The sequence below is a fragment of the Passer montanus genome, unplaced genomic scaffold, assembly GCF_014805655.1.
Source record: "Passer montanus isolate IOZ18808 unplaced genomic scaffold, ASM1480565v1 scaffold38, whole genome shotgun sequence".
Taxonomy (NCBI): Eukaryota; Metazoa; Chordata; class Aves; order Passeriformes; family Passeridae; genus Passer; species Passer montanus.
In genome coordinates, this window is record NW_024368596.1 from 3,569,541 (window position 1) to 3,589,301 (window position 19,761).

The 19,761-nt window shown below is 47.5% G+C and overlaps 1 protein-coding gene across 2 annotated transcripts in view; it reads left to right on the forward strand.

Moving 5' to 3' along the window:
- Window positions 1–17,894, forward strand: part of HMGB3 (high mobility group box 3) — a 38,182-nt gene extending 20,288 nt beyond the window's left edge. The window contains exons 1-5 of one of the 2 annotated variants that reach the window (XM_039717410.1): window positions 12,125–12,280; window positions 14,414–14,570; window positions 15,061–15,200; window positions 15,750–15,924; window positions 16,404–17,894. In XM_039717410.1, the coding sequence (XP_039573344.1) occupies window positions 14,421–14,570; window positions 15,061–15,200; window positions 15,750–15,924; window positions 16,404–16,547 (609 nt within the window). In that variant the 5' untranslated portion in view covers window positions 12,125–12,280; window positions 14,414–14,420 and the 3' untranslated portion in view covers window positions 16,548–17,894. Of the gene's footprint in view, window positions 1–12,124; window positions 12,281–14,413; window positions 14,571–15,060; window positions 15,201–15,749; window positions 15,925–16,403 lie in introns of those variants that run through there. The other variant, XM_039717411.1, reaches the window with a different exon arrangement.
- The last annotated feature ends 1,867 nt before the right edge of the window (window positions 17,895–19,761 follow it).

Sequence of the window (19,761 nt, forward strand, 5' to 3'; positions counted from 1 at the left end):
CATTTACTTATTGTAAGGATGAAAGGGATGGAGAGGAACATGAGGGAAAAATAGTGTCAGGACCCTGCAGCAGTGCAAGGGTGTTGAGCACTGTTGTAGAAGCAGCTTGATGAAGGTGTAAAAGCCTGAAGGATCTGCCCTCCCTCACCAGGAGAAGCAATGCAGGCTCATGGTAAGGAAGGAAGTTTTGGGCACCATAGCATCATGCACAGGTGGTGTTGGGAGAGTAAAGATGATGAAAGCCTCTCTGGTGCCTGCTGTACTGGGCTGCAGGACCCTTCTTGGAGCTGGTCTGAGCAGAGCAGCCATGGGCACTTCTCGCTGTGTGGCTGTGCTGGCTGTTCTTACTCCAAAGCTGGGGTGTGGGGTCTGGTGCTGAGGGGACCTGCAGGCTGCCAGGGTGGCCTCAGGCAGATGGAGCACAGAGGAGCAGGTACCTTGGTGTTTTCACCCAGGAGTGATGTGCTTCGTAGCAGGATAGGGTTGAGTATCCCCCAGATGCTCGGCTTTATGTAGCAGAATTACACCTTTCTTCTAATTAACTTGCACAGGATCTTGTGCAAGTTAATTGTAAGAGTCAGGGTCAGACCCAAGTTGCATTTTCTTAAGGTACTAGCAAAGGTACTGAAATTAAATTCTTGTGAGTGAAGACCTGTTTTCCCTGCAGTCTAAGCTCAGAACAACAGAGCAGTCTTTAGTCTCTGGAGAAGGTTTTAAAATCTTCCAGGTCTGTGTTCCTTGTAAAAAAAAATTTAGTCAGCACTTGACACATCTGACAGTTGCCAGCCCTTGTTCAATGTGATCAGGGCCCTGTGTACTGAATTAATCAGGGAACTCCATTCTGCCTCGTGGCTGGGAAAGGCTTCATCCCCAAACCCTGGAGAGATGCTGGAATGTCTCTGGAGAGCAGCTCACAGGACAGCACAGGGGATTTCTGCCTTTGCCCTCCCAGCCTAGGCTTGCAGAGGCAAGGGGGCAGCAGCCTGACTTCCTCAGGCTTTTGCTGCAGCCACACTCCTGGTGGAGCAGAGCCGTACATCACCCGGCATTTTATGTGTGCCTGGGAAAAGGAGCCTGAATCCCCTTCCTGCACGGGGAGCTGCCAGGCTGGATGCCAACACACAACCCTCAGCATTTTTTTATTTACTATAAACCTCTTAAATGAAGGCTGGGGGATGTTTTTCATTTACCATGTTACTGTATGGAACCAATCACTATAAATTTAAATGGAGAGCTGGTGGGAGCACACTTACCTTTTATATCATAATTGTATGAGCGCTGCTGCCTAACTGCTATTAGGATTATTCAGAGCTTCTCAGATTTCATTGTAAAACATTAGGCTGTGAGAGGTACTGTAAGGGTGTGATTATTCAAAGAGGGTAAGTAGTAGTGGGGGTTGTTGGCCAGGATTGCTACAAGAGGGAAGAAATGCTTAGTAGCTGGAAGTAGAGGAATTTGAGGAGCATAATCTGTCATTCAGAAATACAGAATGCTCTGTGCGTGGAGAAATCCCACCTGATTTCTATCTGGATCTGCACCAGCTTGATGAGTGTGACTTAAATTGTCTCCAGGCACAATTCAAATCCTTGGCTGAGCATAGGTGCCAGCCCTGTGCTCCCCTGAAGGAACCCTAACACAGCAGAGGAGTCCTGCTGGTTGTGCTGCAGAATCCTGCCAGTGTGGCCACGCTGGCTTGGGGCATCAGGAAGGGCATCAGGGCACCAGTAATCCCCTCTTCCTCTGATGGGCTCCAGGGCCTGGCTGTGCTGGCAGAGCTCTCAGCTGGGGCTGGGAGGGTGACCTGTCCCACTTGCTGCCCCTGCTGTGGGTGAGTCCTCCCCTGAGCAATTCCAGGAGCTGGGAGAGGAGCAGAGGGTCAGAAGGAGATAGCTTGGCTGGAGGGGAGCAGGACCCAGGCTGGGGGAGCTCAGGGCACTGGAGCTGACTGACTGGGAGTCAGTGCTCTGAGCAGAGCCAAGGAAGGACACGGTGCTGGGAGGGTGCCTCACTACCCTGCCGTGGGCACTGGGCACCTCCAGCATCACCTCTGCAGGGACAAGGCACTGCCAGCTTTTCCTAGGAGGCAGGGAGAAGAGAGCAGTCCTATGTATGCACTCCTCTACTGCCCTGATTCTTCACCTGTGACTGAGAATTTAATTTTGCATCCCATATGATTTTCCTGTTGTAACACACTTGTCTTTGGAACAATGCCTTTTCTTGGTATGGAAGGCAAATCTGAAAGGAAGCCCTTGAGCACTCCGCTGTGTGGGTTTCTCAAGTGATGGCTGTGTTTCTCTCTTCCACCCATTTTTCAAATAATTTTCATGCTGGGAATAAGTCTGAGTGCAAAACAATCATGTTCAGTATATGATAACCAGACACAATTGTAAGTACACAAGCAGCCACATGGAAAACAAGGGAGCTGATGGAAGGACAGAAAGAACAGTTACCATGTTCACAGTAAGATCAAATAACTCTGCCATTTACGTATAATTATATATAATTCTTTTCCTTAGGAAAGCAGGATTCTAGAAAACATTTTTAGTTACTAAAATTTTATCTTCCCAGTTTGTGTAGTGGTGGAAAAAAAACCATCTCCCAGCAGCAAACATACTATGGGCCAATTAAAATTAAGCAGCTCAAAGCTGAGTTCTGTCCTGAACTTCATCTGGGAAATTTAGTGAATTCAGTGGGGTTTTGTATCTGGAGGTCAGGATTTGGACACTAGTTTATAAATCAAAGAACAGCAGGGGCTGTGCAGGGTCTAAACTATTTGGATATTCTTAAATGCCACACAAGGCTGCTGCTGACATCCTGAAAGTGTGTCGTCACTGATGATACTGGGAAGGAAGTTTTGCAGATTTTTCTTATTTTTATTTTGCTTTAATATTTTCAACATGTTTGTCTTTCTTTGTCATTGAAGATGTTTTTCTTTGAAAAGCAACTACTTTTAGTTGGGGAAAAGCAGACAGCTGAGATATTTGGAGGAATTTTATCAAACACTTGTCTTGATATGAGAAGTTGTAGTTAATAAAAAAGTTAATTCTAGATACAATACACTCTCCAATCTCAATAGACAATGTCTTTTAAACCTAAAATGGGTTACCAAACCTAAAAGAAAATTTGAATAGCACCATTTTTGGGGGGAAGTTCATCTTCCTTTAAAGTGATTCTTAATGTATCTTGCATGCATATCTATGTCTCTAAAAAGAAAGTGCGTAAGTGAAACAATTTAGAAAACATTTTCATTGTAAATATATATTTTTTTTTTATTCATTCACTGTAATGTTCCTACACTCCTAAGCAAAACAGGAATCAAATATGTGAACAAAACATGATGTCCAATGAATGTAAAGCAAGAAGAATTCAGGAACACTTGGCAGAAATCTACACCCTTTATTATTAAATTTCTCCCCAAAGCAATTGTTCCTTCAACATCATCAAGGATCAATGTAAGCACTTGTTGGTAGCAACCTGAGTTGTGTACCTTGTCACAGTTTGACTTTCTTGTGCTTTTCAGTGATGTAAAGATATTCATGTGAGCCCCAGCTGTGCCTTGCAAAACTTCCCTTCCTCTCCTTCATCATCCTCTTCACCTCTGTATCTTCCTGCTGGTCTGCCAAAACCCCTGCATGGTCCAGCATCAAGTTGGAGCCTCATATGCTTCAGGTTTTGCTCCAGTGCCTCAGCTCAGATCCCTTCCCACCACCAGGCACTGCTTGGGAGGCCCCTGGACTTTTGATTGTTCACAAAACCAGCCCCTGGTACTCAGGCCTTGCTGGCAGGGTGGCCTGTGCCAGCACAGAGGTCTCTGCAGGGGCACTGCCCACGATGGGCAGCTGGGGGCTTTGTGGCCGTGTCTGTCTCCAGAACTTGAGCTAGTTACTCTAGAATCAGCCTGTAGGTACAGGTGTGCTGTATACAGTGTAGCTGTATACAAGTGCACTACTGAAGATATCCCTGCCTTATTGATAGCTTAATTGCTGGCATTTAATTAATTGTGTGTGTTCTCTTCTAGTGGAAATAAACCTGGAATTATGCAACTAATTGTTTTTGCAAAAGCAGGGAGTCACTCATGGCTGCTGCAGCAGGAGAGCCTACCTGAGTCAGCCAGCAACTTCAGTTGCTGGAACTGCTGTTTGCTGTCTGTTGCTATGGTGAAGTGATGGCACAAAACTGATACCAAAAAGGAAACAATATTTTCTGAACAGATTTATAAGAGAAAAAAAAAAGTATAGGGACAGAGAGGTCATGGGGAAGAGTGGGGAAAGCTTAAGGGGCTTTGAGCACTTTCCTGAGCCAGTTTTTTGCCTTATTTTTTAACTGAAGGTTCACTGGACCCTCTGAAGGCAAGACTCATCCTGTGCAGTGTCACCCCAATGGGTTTTTTTACAACCAATTAGATATTCCCCTAAACTGTAAATACTTATGACTTCAATCCACATTTTTTTTCCTTTGCTTCTCCTGCCTCTACATGCGCATGGGCAATGTATTCTTTTCCTAGCTTTACAGTCAGTTTTGGAGATCTTAAGTCCTAGCAGTGTAGGGCAGGTGATAGATCAAGAAAAGCTTCTTTCCTCTCCACCTTTGCAGCACCTATGCTGTTTATGTCTTTTCTGAGAATTAGCTTTTAACCCTTCCTAAAGGCCTGTTGTGCTAGCAGTGTGTTTCCCCACCTGGCTGGAATCCTCCAGTGCTCTCTGTGTTTTCCTACACCCAGGCCTTCAGATGCCAGCTGGAGAAGCTGGACTGTGCAAAGCAGCCCTGCAGCTGATTGCTGGGCAGCCTGACTGGGTGGGGAGGAGACCAAGCACTCAGCTCACAGCTCCTGTGGAGAGAACTCATCTTTCCTTCCCTCTAGCCAAGGATTCTGTACGTCACTCCCTGTCTCACTGTGACACTGGAGACAGGAGCCTGTCTTGATAAGTTGCAAACCATGGCCAGACTCAAAGCTTCATTCAGACACGTGTTGTGAGATAGAGTAGCACCAAGATTTGCTTATTGGGAACATTCTCCTCTTTCATTCATCTGAATGTGAGTGGTTTTGGAGCATCATTTTGTCAGTGTGCTGTGTGCTGCCATGGTCCTGTTTGGAAGTGTGGACAGTGGCAGGATGGCCAGAGGGGAAAGGATGCACACTGGAGTGCAGATACTGCTGGGTGTGGGGTGGGAGCAGGTATTCCTGGCTTTGGGAACAGTTACTTAGTGATCTGAAAGCAGCTCTCCTTCCAGCAACAATTCAGGACTGTGAAATAAGTATCCAGTGCAGCTTTCTTGTTCCAGTGCCAGACGTCCTGATTGCTTCGTTTAGTGTCACACCTGTGGTGTCTGAACTACACCTTAGCTGTATCATCACTGACTTCTTTCTAATGTGGGGTCATGCCTCCCTTTATATCCAGCCTTTGCTGGACTGCTGTTGGGTTGTAATTGCATTGGATTCTTAATAGAGTTTCTTGGTCTGCTGTCACAGCGTGATTGCGAGAACTTGTGTTGCATTGAATGTGGTCTTGATTACTTGCCAATTAAAGTGCAAGGGAAACACTTACAATCTTCTCCTTTAAAATTGCATCTCGATTCCACCTTCTCTGAAGGCTATGGGAAACTTGAAGAGGTTGTTTCCAGTTGTCCTGTCTTTCTTCTTTTGGTTTTTGGCTTGGTGGGGTAGGTAGATAAATGTATATATGTGCTTTTATTTAATGTATTTATTTATTTGCATTTATTAAATGCCCTTTTTTTTTTTCTTTTTTGTGTAGTTCTGTGTATGTGAAGCAGAAGCAGAAAGACCCCTCTGAAGCTGGGTGTTGCTCATTGCTCTCATTCCAGGTCGATCAGGGTTTACAAGGTTTGGGATAGTGCATCTTTAAAAAGAAAATACATGAAAGCAGATGGCCCTGTGGTAGCTGAGCATAGAAGGAGACGCCTGAAGAAAGAGTGTTGTGGCAGGAGGGATGTGTTAGATGAGGGAGCAGAGACGAGCCAGGAATGCAAGGAGGCAGCATGAGGGGCACACCATTTCCAGGAGGCTGGAGGCGTGGGAGGTGCTGCACTGCCGTGGCAGATCTCGTGGAGCAGGTGTGCAGGGGCAAATTGCCTGCCTGCCACCCCCTGGGCATGCTGGCAGCATGTGCTGGGAAAGAGCCAGGCTCAAGGTGTGAAGAGAGGCAAAAACAGGGAGAGGAGAAAGAAAAGGAAGGGAAAGCCCCAAGAGGAACGTGGACAATGTGACAAGACACAGGGGGAGCCACCTGCGAAGGTAACCGTGAGTTTCTGTTTATCTTGCCTGTGGTTATACTGCAAGGAGGTTTTGAACTGCTGCCTGGTATGACTGTCAATTATTTTAACTTGTATTTCTCACCTCAGTCCCCATGAAGTGCATTTGACAATAATTAATTTTGCGTGTGCAACTGAGAGTGTATCCTACTCCTGCAGAGGTGTCAGCTTAATGGGATATGGCTACAGGGGATAACAGGCTGTGCCACCCCATTAGGGAATTTGGGGGGTCACCTGGTCATTTAGACTAATATTTTAATTGTTGGAACATAAGGTTTCTCATAGTTGAATTGGGAACAGATTAACCTCTGTCCCTCTGAACTTGCATGCTGCCAAGCTCCTTAAACACCATTGCTAATTTTATTTTCTACTTTCAGGGTGTATTTAAGATAATTCTTTTTGTTTCATAGGTTAAAGAGGAAATATTCTAACTGGCTGAGATCCCAGTGAGCAATTACAAATATTTTATTATAGTTACAGGACTTGGAATTCAGTCTCAGGCTGTGGGCATCAGAAAATCCATGTGTGGAAATCCCAAGTGTTCTAAGCCCAGGAGGGTTCTGTATGGAGGGATTCCTTCTCATTTTATTGAAGTTAAACTCTTGGTTTAAAAATAAAATACAAAACTTAGACTTGTAAATGAAAGGTCTTCAACCAGCTTTTGACTGTACCAGTTAGAGAAGGGTTAATTGAGCCTCTTCATCTCCATTGCAGTTAGCACAGAAGGTCAGTGGTGGGAGAAGCCAGGTCCACACTGAAGGCTTTTGAAATAGCCCCCTAACTAGCCTAATGAATATGCTGGTGAGATAAACAGGTCATTTAACACTTTTCATGTCGCTATTGTCCATCCAACCTTAAATGTCAACTCTGTCACTCTGATAGGCTGGTTCTGCTTAAAAAGGTTTCTTGGCTTTGTTCGATTCCTAGGAGGGATTTTCCCTCCATCCTTACTCCTAATTGCTGGCAGAACCCTACGGATGTATTTATATCAGCCCTTTCATTCGGGTCAAGTCTCCACCAGAGGATTTTGCCCGAGTGTTGAAGAGATGCAATGAAGATAGAAGTGGAAGCCCGAATGCAGTTTTAATTATCCTGCTGGAACTGCAGCTCAGTGACCACAATGGAACACTGGCTGAGGGCAGGATGGTGAGATAGCTCTGCTGATGTGCTGGGATTGCTGTGCCCAGGCCAGGACAGTCTCACAGCGCTGCTGAGAGGGAGCTCAGCTGTCTGTGGCCATCCCAGTGGGACTAGTGGAGGGTGCCCTGTGCTGGCCCCTGCCTTGTGCTAAACCCTGGTGACAGAGGGGATGTCCCTGATGTGGTGTTTGTGCCAGGCTGTGAGCACATCTTTGGTGTGCTGATGTTGGATGTCCAGGTTCCTTGAAGCAACAGCTCATGGGAACCATGCCTGAGAGAGCTGAGTATTTTTCACAAATGTTTTCCTCACCCTGTGAACAGCAAGTGTGTTTCTTCTTGGGACACTTCTATTTTTTTCTGTGACCCATAGCATTCTGTGGCCTAGAAGGCCTCAGAAAATTACTTTTTTATCTCAGGAGGACTGCATCAGCTTTCCTGTGAGATTTCTTGAAGGCTGCTCTTTTCGGCATTCTGTGGCCTAGCAGGCCTCAGAAAATTACTTTTTATTTCAGGAGGACTGCACCAGCTTTCCTGTGAGATTTCTTGAAGGCTGCTCTTTTCCTTGCCTTGAGTAAGCTCCCCAGTGCCATGGTCAGGAGCACAACAGCATAGGTGCTTCTGATTTAACATCACAGTCATGGGCTCAACATATTCCAAAGGTGGGCACAGAGCAAATGGGCTGATGCTGTATTGGTATCCAATACCTCATTGCAGCTATTTGCTGCTTTCTTGGCTTTCTGATACCTGCTGATAGATAAAAAAGGTGAATTTCAGGTACCAGCACTGAAAAATGAAGGCTGATAGACTGAAATAACACATATCCAAGCATGTATGCTCCAGACCAGAGGAGCTTATGTGGCTATTCCCAGAAATGCTGCCAAATCTGAGCCCAACAAGCCCCTCAGTAAGGGAACTGCTTTGACAATGTGCTGTGTATTTGAGCTGCTCCTCCAAAATAGGAATCAGGGCAAATTTTATTCCTCCTAGAAATGATGGTGTATGTTTGGGAAGCTTTTCAGCACAATAGCTCATTTTGGGGATATCACTGTATTGAAGGCCCAAATAATTTTTCTGTGACTGGTGTACTTCCAATTCACTGAGATGCCTTACACTTTCAATGTGTGAAGTCACACCAGCCTCTGCCTAGCTACTAGTAGTTGATGCTGCCCATGAGGAGGACGTCCAACACAGCAAGCACATGCTCTGACCAGTATTGGACAAGCCCAGTAAAGACATCACATCAGCTCTTTGGCTGAAATCTTCCCAGGTGTGGCACAGTGCAATTAGCAAAGGCTCGAGCACAGGGTAATGTCAGGCTCACTTCCCACGTCGAGACAAGCTGGATTCACACTGGGAAGCTTGTTAAAGGTCTTGGGGATTAATCTTTAACAGAGGGTTGTTGTCCTCCATGATCCTTCCAAGGATCCATTCATGGGCTCTCTGGTGGGAATGAGAGGGTGGAGAAACCTTGTGAGGATGGCTGGATGAGCTGTGGAGCTGATCAGTGTTCCACAAAGCACTTACAGTTCTGGTCCTTTTCAGCACTTGTATTTCTGAGTAGCTTAAGTACACGGTGGGCCTTAATTTGCTGCCCTCTGGCACAACAGAAGATGGAAGGAGCTGTCAGGAGGCCAATCCCACCAAGCTGTCACTGATGTTCAGATGAGATGTGGCTGTTGGCTGAGTAATATGTGAACTTACTCTAGACTTCAGGCAATTACATGGAGCAGAAGAAGGCAATTTAATTTGTGGACGATTTTACTGAATTTAAAGTATGTTTATGTAGTCTGTTGATTTGTTGGAGGGGTCCTCAGTGGCTCCAGATTTTTTCACAGCTGTCTCCCTGTTCCATCATCTCCAGTGGAAGAGAAGATACTGCTTCATCTTGGCAGGTAACAGCATGGACTCAGCTGCTTGTATCTCGTGTTGGACAGCACCAATGTGGTGTACATGGGCCAGAAGCCTTCAGTGTTTGGTGACTCTGCCTGGGACAGGTCCTTGCCACCCATCCTCTCAGCAACAAGCTACTGCAAGCATTGGGAACTGTCTGCTTGCTATGGGACCTTGGCCAACATTTTAGGCCTCAGTCCTTCTATTCAAGGTATGACTGACCTGGGTCCCTGCTGTGGGATGTAGGGTATGGCTGACAGTTGCTCACAAATGTAGTATGTGTTTGCAAAATAATCCTGCCTGGTGGGGATCAGATCAGGATTTTCTGAAGGGAAGGTACAGAATTATGTATTGAGCTCTCCTACATCAGTGCAAACATTGCTGCCTGCTGTGCCAAAAGCCAGGCATCCTAAAGTTTCTTTAAGTTGTGGCTTTTTTCTCGTGCGTCCTATAGTTAAATACATGGTAATATGTAATATTAAAAAAAAAACAAAAAAAAAACCAAACAAACAAACAAAAAAAAACCAAAACAAACCCAAACAAGAAAACAACCCCCAAACTCCCTAAAATTTACCAAACCCCCGCTTGGGAGTGTCTCTGCTGCTGGCTGTATCCTTCTGCACACTCCTTTCTTTGCCTTGGCTCTGGTAGTCACCTCACTCCTTGGTACACTGGTTCAGTCCACTAATCCAGCAGAAAGCTAACCCAGCATAAAAGGAGGCAGAATTTTGAGCTTTGTTTGCTCTTTACTGGGTTAGTGAGCCTTGTCTCCAAAAGGGGCCAGGAGAGGAGAGGTGAGCTGCATGAGGAAGGGGGACTGCAAGAGGCTGCAGTAAAGGGTTAGATTTGCTCAGCCAACTTTGTGTGTGGTTTTTTTGGTGCACAGCAGGACAGGGCTCTGACACAGGGCCAGGTGCAGTGTGGGGAGCTGAGGGCACTGCAGGAGAATTGCAGCAGTGGCAGTTCTGGGGATGAGTAGAAGCTTTCCCTCTGGGGGTTATGTTCACCCATTTGCTACTCAGCCCTTGTCTGCTTTCAAAAGCATGCTAGGATAAAACCTCCAACCCAGCTGTGTCTCAGCTACCAAAATATCTCCTTTGCCCCTTGGCCAGCTGTCAAAACTTTCCTGGCCTTCCTAGAACAAGTGTCTTAGGGGATGTTTCCTTTGGCTGATGAGAGCTCAGGGGGATGCTCTGGAGATGACTGTGGGACAGCATGTTCACTGCCAGGTGTCTCCCCTAAGCCAGCTCCATCCCCTGAACTGCCTGGCCATCCCCTTAGTAATGCTCTGTGCTTGGTGTGCTCTGGAGGGTGACACTGTGGTTTGAGGAAGAAAGTGCTCCAGAATAAAAAATTGTGCAACTCAAGAGTCAAGAAAAAAAGCCTTAATTATTCAACTAGTTTGGAACACTTGAAAGTATCCCTAAAAATAGGTGAAACGGATGTTTGTCAGGTACAAAGAGATTTTCCTGCAGTAGTATTGCTTGTCTTATTTTATGATGATGCTACAGAATACAGTCCCTCAGGTAACCTCATTAATGTTTATGAACGAACCCCTTGTTTTATGCTTTTGGTTTGAGAAGGCAGAAATAGGGCAAGAGGCTAGTAAGACTGATTTTATCATATGTGCTTTGAAAAGCTCAAGGTAGGCTTATATCCCATGGCTGTAAGGTCTCTATAAGCATGTAATGTACATGGGCCAACGATTGGATTGGGTGCTTGCTAGAGATTTACCCTAAGGGAGAAATCCAGGCAGGACTTTGGCTGAAACCCTGGGTGGAATTCTGCACGCTTCCCAGCGGGTCTGTCAGCAGGAGGCTGGCACTCTTGTGTGCCTCATCAGTCGCGTTGTTTTGATCTCTCCCGGCAAAGGCAACCTGTGGCCATATGTTGTTCTAGCCACAAGCGCTTCCACAGGGCGGTATCGGGTGAAGCCTGCTGCCAGCAGCGCCTCAGCCCAGGGTGGAGGCTGCTCTCCACTATCTGTTCCTGAAAGAGGGCAACAGTTTCTTCTGGCTATCACAACAGGGCGGCAGTTACCAACAGCCCGGGACAGTGCGCGGTGGTTTCTGAGCCTCACCGCCCCGTCCTTAAAAATAACAGCTCTTTTTTCCGAGCCAACCAACAATTGTGGTCAGCCACGAATACCAGTTTAACCATTTGGCAGCCGCCCTATAGGAAACAGCTCTTTGCAGAGAGCCAGAGGAGCCCTAGAGTCACGCTGGGCTGGTTTTACTCAGCAGCGCACACTTAACAGATTTCCCTGTGTGCAGCCAGCCTCTTTAATAACAAGCAAATCCCGGGAAGTTAATACCAAACAAACTGTTAAAGTGTGCAAGAACTAGTCATTCAAAGGGATTCTTGATCTGATGAACGAGTGGGTAAAGCTCTGCTCCTCCCCACACAAACTCGCAGCTTGCTCTGTAGTTCCCTCTCCACCCGTTGCGTGTTGGGACTGTCAGCAGAGTTTATTTTGGGCTCGGTTCCACTACGCGCGGTAGCAGCCGGCTTCGCAAACAGCGCACCGCAACCGGAGCGGCCCCTCACGGCTTTGGGGCAGCAATAACGGGCTGCTGTCGGCCGGGGGGTCCCGCCCGGCCCCGGGAGCGCTGCCCCGCGTGCCGTGGCGGTGGGGCTGGCGCAGGCAGACCCCGGTGTCCTCTCCCGGTGTCCCCTCCCGGTCCCGCTCGCCGCACGTGGCGGGGGCTGCGCGGGGCGCGCGCCGGCCGCGCTGCCCGGTGCCCCCGGCGGGCGCTCTTTTTGAATGAATGACCTCACCCGCGCCGGCCAACCGCCGCGCGGCCGTGCTTAATATTCATGAGGCGCCGCGCCAATCAGCGGGCGAGGAGGTTGTTTTAAACGGCAGAGCCCCGCAGCCAATCAGGCCGCTCTCGTAGGCAGCCAACGCGAGGCTGAGCCGCGCCGAGCCCCGCGTCGTGCCCTGCGCTCCGCTCCTGTCCACACTACCGCGAACAATACAGGTACGTGCAGCCCCGCCGCAACTTTTCGGGGGGCGGCTGCCCCCTCCCCGCCCTGACCTCGCGCCTTCGTCCCTCCGTCCTGCCTGCCCCAGCATGCTTTTTTTTTTCTCTCTCTCTTTTTTTTTTTTTTTTTAAATGTTGCGTTCCGTTTCTTCCTTCCTCCGAGTTTTTGATTTTTTTTTTTTCTAATCAGAAAAAAATGGGGAAATTCACCCAAAACTTTGTTTCGCCGCTCTGGCGGGGCTCGGCGGTGGCGGGGCAGATGCTGCGCGCAGCTGGCGGGGCGGTGGGCAGCGGGCGAGGCGCGGCGTTCGTGCCCCGCCGTCCTGCCCTGCCCGCCGGGAGCTGCCCCCGCCGCCGCGGGGCCACCTGCCCCCGGTGCAGCCCCGCGGCTCCGCGCCGGGCTCCCGTGCCGCCGAGAGTAATATGGCTGGTGCAGCAACTACACCGGGACTAACTCCTCTTCTCCCCCGCATGGGCAGGGATTTTTCTCTGCCGCCTCCTAATGTCGCACGGCAAAACGCGCGGCGCCCTCGGCTTTTATGTGCCCCTTTCCCCGGGTGGGCTCGGTGGGGCTGGTGGTGGTGGGAAAGTTGTCGGCCGTGCGCAGTGCCGTGCCCGCTGTTTATTCTGCATTAATATGGCTGTCGCTTTAGCATCTGACAGGGATAAACCCTGCGCGCTGCGCCCGGCGGTCCCGGCCAAGCAGTTTTTTTCTCGCCGCCGCCGCCTCCAAACTCCCCCGATCCCTTCGCTTCTGCCTCCGCCGCTCTTCCCCTGCCCGAGAAGGTGTCTCTGGTGGGGCTGCGCCCGCGGCGGGGCCCCGCATCGCCTTTTCCCCGCGCCGCGCCGCCCGTGCTGTGGGCATTAATATGGCTGGCGCTGGAGAGCCCAGGCGAAGGGAAGAAAGACGTGTGAGCGGCACAGGGATGGGGAGGGGGGTCGCGGCGAGGAAAATCTCCTTCCCGGTGCCCCGCCGGGGGCTCAAACCTTTCGCTTTCGCCCCGGCTCCTCTCCCCCCACCTTCCCGTGTCCTCGGACGGGCGCTGGGGGGCCGCCCCGGGGCTCCCCGCACTCTTTTTCTGGCAGCGCGGAGGAGCGTAGCGGCGGCGGTAATGGCTGCACGGGAGCCTTTGTTAGAGAGCGCTGCGCTAGGCAGGGGCCGGGGGGGGGGGCNCGCCCCGGCCCCGGCCCCGGCTCCGCGCGTTCTCCGCCCCCGCGGGGGCAGCGCTGTCCCGGCAGCGGCCGGAGCGGGCAGGGCGGCTCGCGGGCACTTCTGCTGCACCTGGCGGGCTAATGGGCGCAATTAAATATTAACGCAGTGCTAATAAAAATTAAATTTTCAAGGGACTTAGAAGTTGTAAATAGAAAATACTGTTGTGGGCTTATGGTATTTTTTATTAAGAGGGGAGAATTTAATACGGAAGCAGGAAAAGAAATGGAGCCCAAAAGTTAGCACCATCGTTTCGGTAACTTGCCGCTTGCATCTTTGCACTGACCACTATGCCTCAAACATGTGTCACTTGGTGGAGCAAGAGCGAGCACAACTCACCTCGCAGAGCTCCACGGGTCCTGTTGTGGTTAAAGTCAGCCTGTGTTTGTGCTCTTTTTATATAAAAAAGGTTACTGCACTTTTTTGGGGAAACGAATTTGTCCTGCCTGCTTACCTGGGCAGCAGCTAAGACATGCAGTTGAGCTCCTGAAGGGATAAGGCACTGCCTGGCACTGTGCATGCCACTCCAGCCCCAGTGTGGTAGCCAACTAAAACAGATACTTTATATTAGTTCATATATAATGCTTAATAGGCAGAAGTATGTATATTTAATAGTCTGTCTCCAGTCTTTGGACATGATGTAAATATATATTAATGTAACACTTAAATCCAGTGGCTGGTTTCTCTTGGCTTGTCTGCAACCCAAGTATCAAGGGAGAATAATTTAAGTGTGTGTATTTGGGATGGTAAGATGTGTTAGGGGGAAGAAAGGGATGTGTTTCTGATGGGACATCACATCAGAAGATGATGAGGGGGTGTGTGTGTGTATAAATATATGCACACCATATGTGTATGCATGCATTGCTGTGTGCATTCATCTAAATATCATTTGTTTGTTATTCTTTCCTCTGTCCCTACAGAGTCAAGATGGCTAAAGGTGATCCGAAGAAGCCCAAGGGCAAGATGTCTGCCTATGCCTTCTTTGTGCAGACGTGCCGTGAGGAACATAAGAAAAAGAACCCAGAGGTTCCAGTCAACTTTGCAGAGTTTTCCAAGAAGTGCTCAGAGAGGTGGAAGGTACCTTAATTTGTGACTTCCTGAAGGGATAACTTCTTATAGTATTTGCTAGGATGATGTGTGTGTGTCTGAACATGAAGGGAGCCGCTGCTGTTTTGGTCTGTGTGCTGTTCTTGGCAAGCTGACCTGGCCATTGGTCAGGTGCTGGTGGAGCCTGTAGCAATACTGAACATTTTAGCCTTGTGTGTCTGCCCATTTAGATGTTTCTGCTAGAGTCATTCCCGAGCAATACCCTCCAGCAGCTACTTCCTTCCAGGTATGAGTCCAGAGGAGGGCTCTGACCGTGCTTGTCTCATTCCTGTTGCTCCCTTGCTGCTGAGTGTGTCTGTGGTGGCTGTGATTTCCCGTACAGCACAACCCAGTTGAAAAACAAACAACTTCTGAAACTCCCGTATTGAGTTGATATGTGTTGGCTTGTTTACATAAAACTTGCCAGCTACTGAACAGTTGGGTAATCACAAGTTTGGTGTCTCATGTTTTGGTTTTTTAGACCATGTCAAGCAAGGAAAAGGCTAAATTTGATGAAATGGCAAAGGCTGATAAGGTACGATATGATAGAGAAATGAAGGACTATGGACCAGCTAAGGGTGGCAAGAAGAAGAAGGACCCCAATGCCCCTAAACGACCACCGTAAGTAACTTTGAGACATTAAATGCATACGTGTTTTGGTTCATTTTCACACCCTGTGTGTAACATGGGTTCCCAGGAACGAGGTAGATGGGGACTCAGTGTTGGTATAGCAGGACTGGTAGTGATACTGTCTTGAAAACCTTCTAGGCAGCTTGTGCTCTTGAGCATGTAGGGCACTGACACAAACTGTCAGTACTTGGTACTCTTAAACTCATAGTGGTAGGAGTGTCTCATAGGAAGACACTCCATGTGTCTCATAGGAAGACACAAGTGGCTGAGTCACAGTGAGACTTGTGTATGTAAGACGAAATTGGGTGAGGGGATACCAATGCTTAGTTAATAAAGAGCATTGAGTGAAGGAGGCTGCAGGTCTGCGCCTCAGTAAAATCAAAACACGTTTAAGCTTGTGTCTGATTTTGTAAGTTAAAGAAAAGTTTCTAATCTGTGTGCTCATGCATGTGGCAGTGTTGTGGGGGAGGGATGGAGGAAGGGGTGCTCCCGGGGTGTGCTGCTGCAAATGCTGACTGTCCCCTGGTGTTTCTTCCCAAGGTCTGGCTTCTTCCTCTTCTGTTCAGAGTTTCGCCCCAAGATCAAGTCCACAAACCCTGGCATATCTATTGGGGATGTAGCGAAGAAACTGGGCGAGATGTGGAACAACCTCAGTGATGGTGAAAAGCAGCCTTACAATAATAAGGCAGCTAAACTGAAGGAGAAGTACGAGAAGGTAAGGAGAGTTGTTGCTTGTGCCTCCTCTGTACCAGCTCTTTTGTTGATTTGCTTTTGTAGCATAGGCCCAGCTCAGCTGGCCCCAGCATAGTCACAGCCGAGCTTTGCACAGGTTGGGGCAGAGCAGGATAGAGATCCACAGGCAGATTTCAGCAGGGAGAGAGCTTTCCCCAGTGATGTGCAGCAGGGGCTGCTCGTGTTGCTTCAGAAAGGGTCTGCTGTGCTGTTGCTGGAGCTTTGTCCCATTATCAGGAAACTTTGAGAGGCTGGCTTCTCTTCTCCTCCTCAGAGAAATAGCCACGGTGCAGGGTTCCAGACCTCCATGACTGATGAGCATGCTGAGGTGTCTGCAAAGCTGTGTCCCCTTGGGGGTGCAGCTGGGGAAGGCCAGTCCCTTTACCTTAACACCTGCTGCTGTACAAATGCTGTGTGTGTTTGCTGCTTAGAGCAAATTAAGACATCCCCTTGACTTTGCAGGATGTTGCAGACTACAAGTCTAAAGGAAAGTTTGATGGCGCAAAGGGAGCAGCAACCAAAGCTGCTCGGAAAAAGGTAGAGGAAGAAGACGAAGAGGAGGAGGAGGATGAAGAAGAGGAGGATGAAGATGATGATGATGAATAAAACTGTACAATACTTGTCTCCATGTGAATACCATAGAGTAGGGGAAACACCATAAATGAAGCACCTCTTATTTGAGATGGTGTCTCTTGCCCTTATTAGGCTTAATTAAAAAAAAATTGGATTCCGATCGCGTTGTAGTTTCTAAAAGTGCTCTAGAAATTGTAACTGGTTTACATGAAGTGGCCATGGGTGTAGTGAGCACCCTGAAACTGTATCAAAGTTGTACATATTTCCAAACATTTTTAAAATGAAAAGGCGCTCTAGTGTTCTCCTAACTCTGTGCACTTTGCTGTTGGTGTAACAAAGCATTTAAAAATGTTTCAAGCATTTTTTTAATTTGTAAGGTGGTGTTACTATATGGTTATTGGCTAGAAAATCCTGGGTTATAAACTGTACATATCTATAGTTTGTAAAAACTAGACAGATTCTTGTGGTACATGCTTAGAGTGATGATGCCTTAGAGGAGCAGTGATTACTTGGAAAGGCTGTATGTTCCCCGGGGTGCCATGGCCCAAAGCATGCACTGTGAGGGTAGATCTATTTACACTACAGTGGGCGTCCATTTAGCTTAAAGTTGTCTTTCTGTATATAGTGAAATAGCATTCTGCTGCCATTCTTAGTTGTGGAAGGGGGTTCAGCTGGCATGAGAAGTGTATGGGTTTTTTTAGTTAAGTGCGGTAGTTTTTAAACTGAAACTGTAGACATCTCTTCATCGTCAACTAAGTGAAGAGCCAGTGCAGCAACTGAAGTTCAAAAACACTCTGTACTTAAACAAATTTGCAACGTTCTGTTTTTTTTGTATGTTTAGAATGCTGAAATGTTTTTGAAGCAAAATAAACAGTATTACATTTTTAAAACTGTTCTTGACAACACTCTAAATTTCTGGTTTAAGAGGATCTTAACAACAGCAAGAGGTTCATTTTGAAGTCTGTGGCATCCCTCAGGGCTGGTGACTTAGGAAACATTCTGACTCAAGGATTAAAAAAAAAAAAAATTTAAAAAAATGGGGGCCAGCCAAAACTGGCTGAATTGAAAGAGATGGCTGCTCCAGCTAATATGCAATCGTAACTGTTTATGGCTGAGTGGCACAAGATGCTATGCAAGTTTGAACTTTATTACTTGAACTTGGGAGCCTAAATGAACATTCATGACGTAATTGTTTGTTTGTGTGTGTATATAGCAGCATTCAGAGATGCAGAGAAAGGTAGGTGGCTAGGAATGAGGCTGACACCATGGAATAAGTATAAAAGCATAGTTTGGATTTTTTTTCCAGTTGTGTTGGGTAAATTTATAGCCCAAATGCATTGCTGTACATATTAAAATGTGCCTTTTTTGTCCTGTGTTAAACTGTTTCAGACTTGTGGTTTTTTCTAGCCTCTTGTTTCGTGGCAGGAGCCAGGCGCCTACGTCTAACTCCCTGCTGGAGGAGGAGCGTGGCGCAGGTACTTGGTCTGGGTCCTTTCTCTAGAGACACAAGGTTCAGCTGGAACTGGGGGCTCTGAGGTGGGCTGGGGGAGTGACAGCTCTCTTTCCCCTCTGCTCACCAGCTGGCTGTGCCAAAGTCTTGCCTTCTTTCCAAATCCGGGCTGGGGGTGTTTTGTGGCACTTGAAAGGAAATTCCTGGTCTCTAACTGGTGACTGTCACCTTGGTTTTCCTTAGCATGGGAACAGCACGAGTTGGGAAAACCACAGCACCCCACAGAACCTCTGAATTCCTTCCCTGTGCTGGCTCTAGCAGTTAATGCTTGCTTGGTGGAGAGCAGATGGGGGTGTGAGGGCACTTGCATTACCAGCAGGGCAAAGCTGTGGGCTGCTGTGTGCAGCTGGTTTCAGAAGATGCAGTAACTCACAGGTGCACACACTGGGTATGGGCTGCTGCCACCTCTGCTTTTGAGCCAAGTTTGACATTGATGGGGTCCAGGCTTACAGGCAGTAACATTAGAATGTGGTTAAAACTACTTAGTTGCCTAATTGGGTAGTACTTCTGGCTTCCTCTGTCTTCTCAACAGCATGACGACTTCTCACCAATAACAGCTTGGCAAAACAGTCTGGTCTAGTGTTGAGATGGACTAAAACCTGAAAGCAAAATTTTCAGAATGGAGCGTGCTAAAAAGCTTTCATGAAACATAGCAACATGTAGCAACTTTTGTTTTTAAGGCTAAGTGACAGTTGAATCACTCAGAAATACTTTTATAGTTGCTTAATTATGGTAATTTTTAGTATCTTTAATGCACAAAATGGTATTTGCCCCTATTTTATGGGCAGTTGCATTTTAAAAGCCTCAATAAAGCTGCATCTGGAAAAGAAATAGGTACTTCTGTATTTGCTACCCTTTCTGCGTGTCTTCTGATGCAAGGGAGTAGGCAGCTGGAGATCCCAGCCTGTGGAAATTTGATGGGGAAGTTGTAGAGCAGAAAAAAAAAAGTGATGGCATCAGTTCAGGAGCTCTAGTGCTGTTTCTATTGTCTAGTTGGCAAAATCTCCCCTTAGCCACATATGGGACTTGGTGTAGATCACTGTTGTGCAAATCGAGCTTGGCTTTGAATTAACTGCTAGTGAGCTGAGCCCCTATTGATAGTATCAGCAAATGAGGGCTAGAGCTGACACCTCTTTGTCTTCATTGTATTGGAAATCCATTTAAGTTGCAGAGCTTGATCAAGGTCTCATACCTTACAGTGCATTACCTACTGCTGCACACACCTAAAATATGGCATTCCTGGGGGATGCTGTTCAGTGCAGCCCTGGTGCAGGATTCCAGGGACTCACATTTGGATATTGCAGATTGTGGTGATGTTTCTTCCCTGAATACTCTGCTGTTGATGAATGCCACAGTGTGAATGCATATAAATAACACATAATTTCCCCCCCACTGTTTTGTGTTCTGACATGTCATCTCAAATATTGGGAATTGCTTAATTTCACCCAGCTCCATTATTTTCATAGAACACCCTCTAAATGCTCTTTTTTTTTTCTCTGCTTTGAAATGCTTGTAGTGTTTCAGAGAAGACATTTCTGCTTTGTGTTGCTGCACAACTCAAACTTCTAGTTCAACTTTAGTCCCAAGCCCGGCAAAGTAAATATGTCTGTTATTAACTCCATGATACGTAGAGAAGGGTAAGGATAGAATAGATTGGGCGAAGGGAGGTGATGGATGAAGAGACTTTTCCTTGCATGAATTTGACAGAGCTGACTGTGAGACTGCTGATGTTTCCAA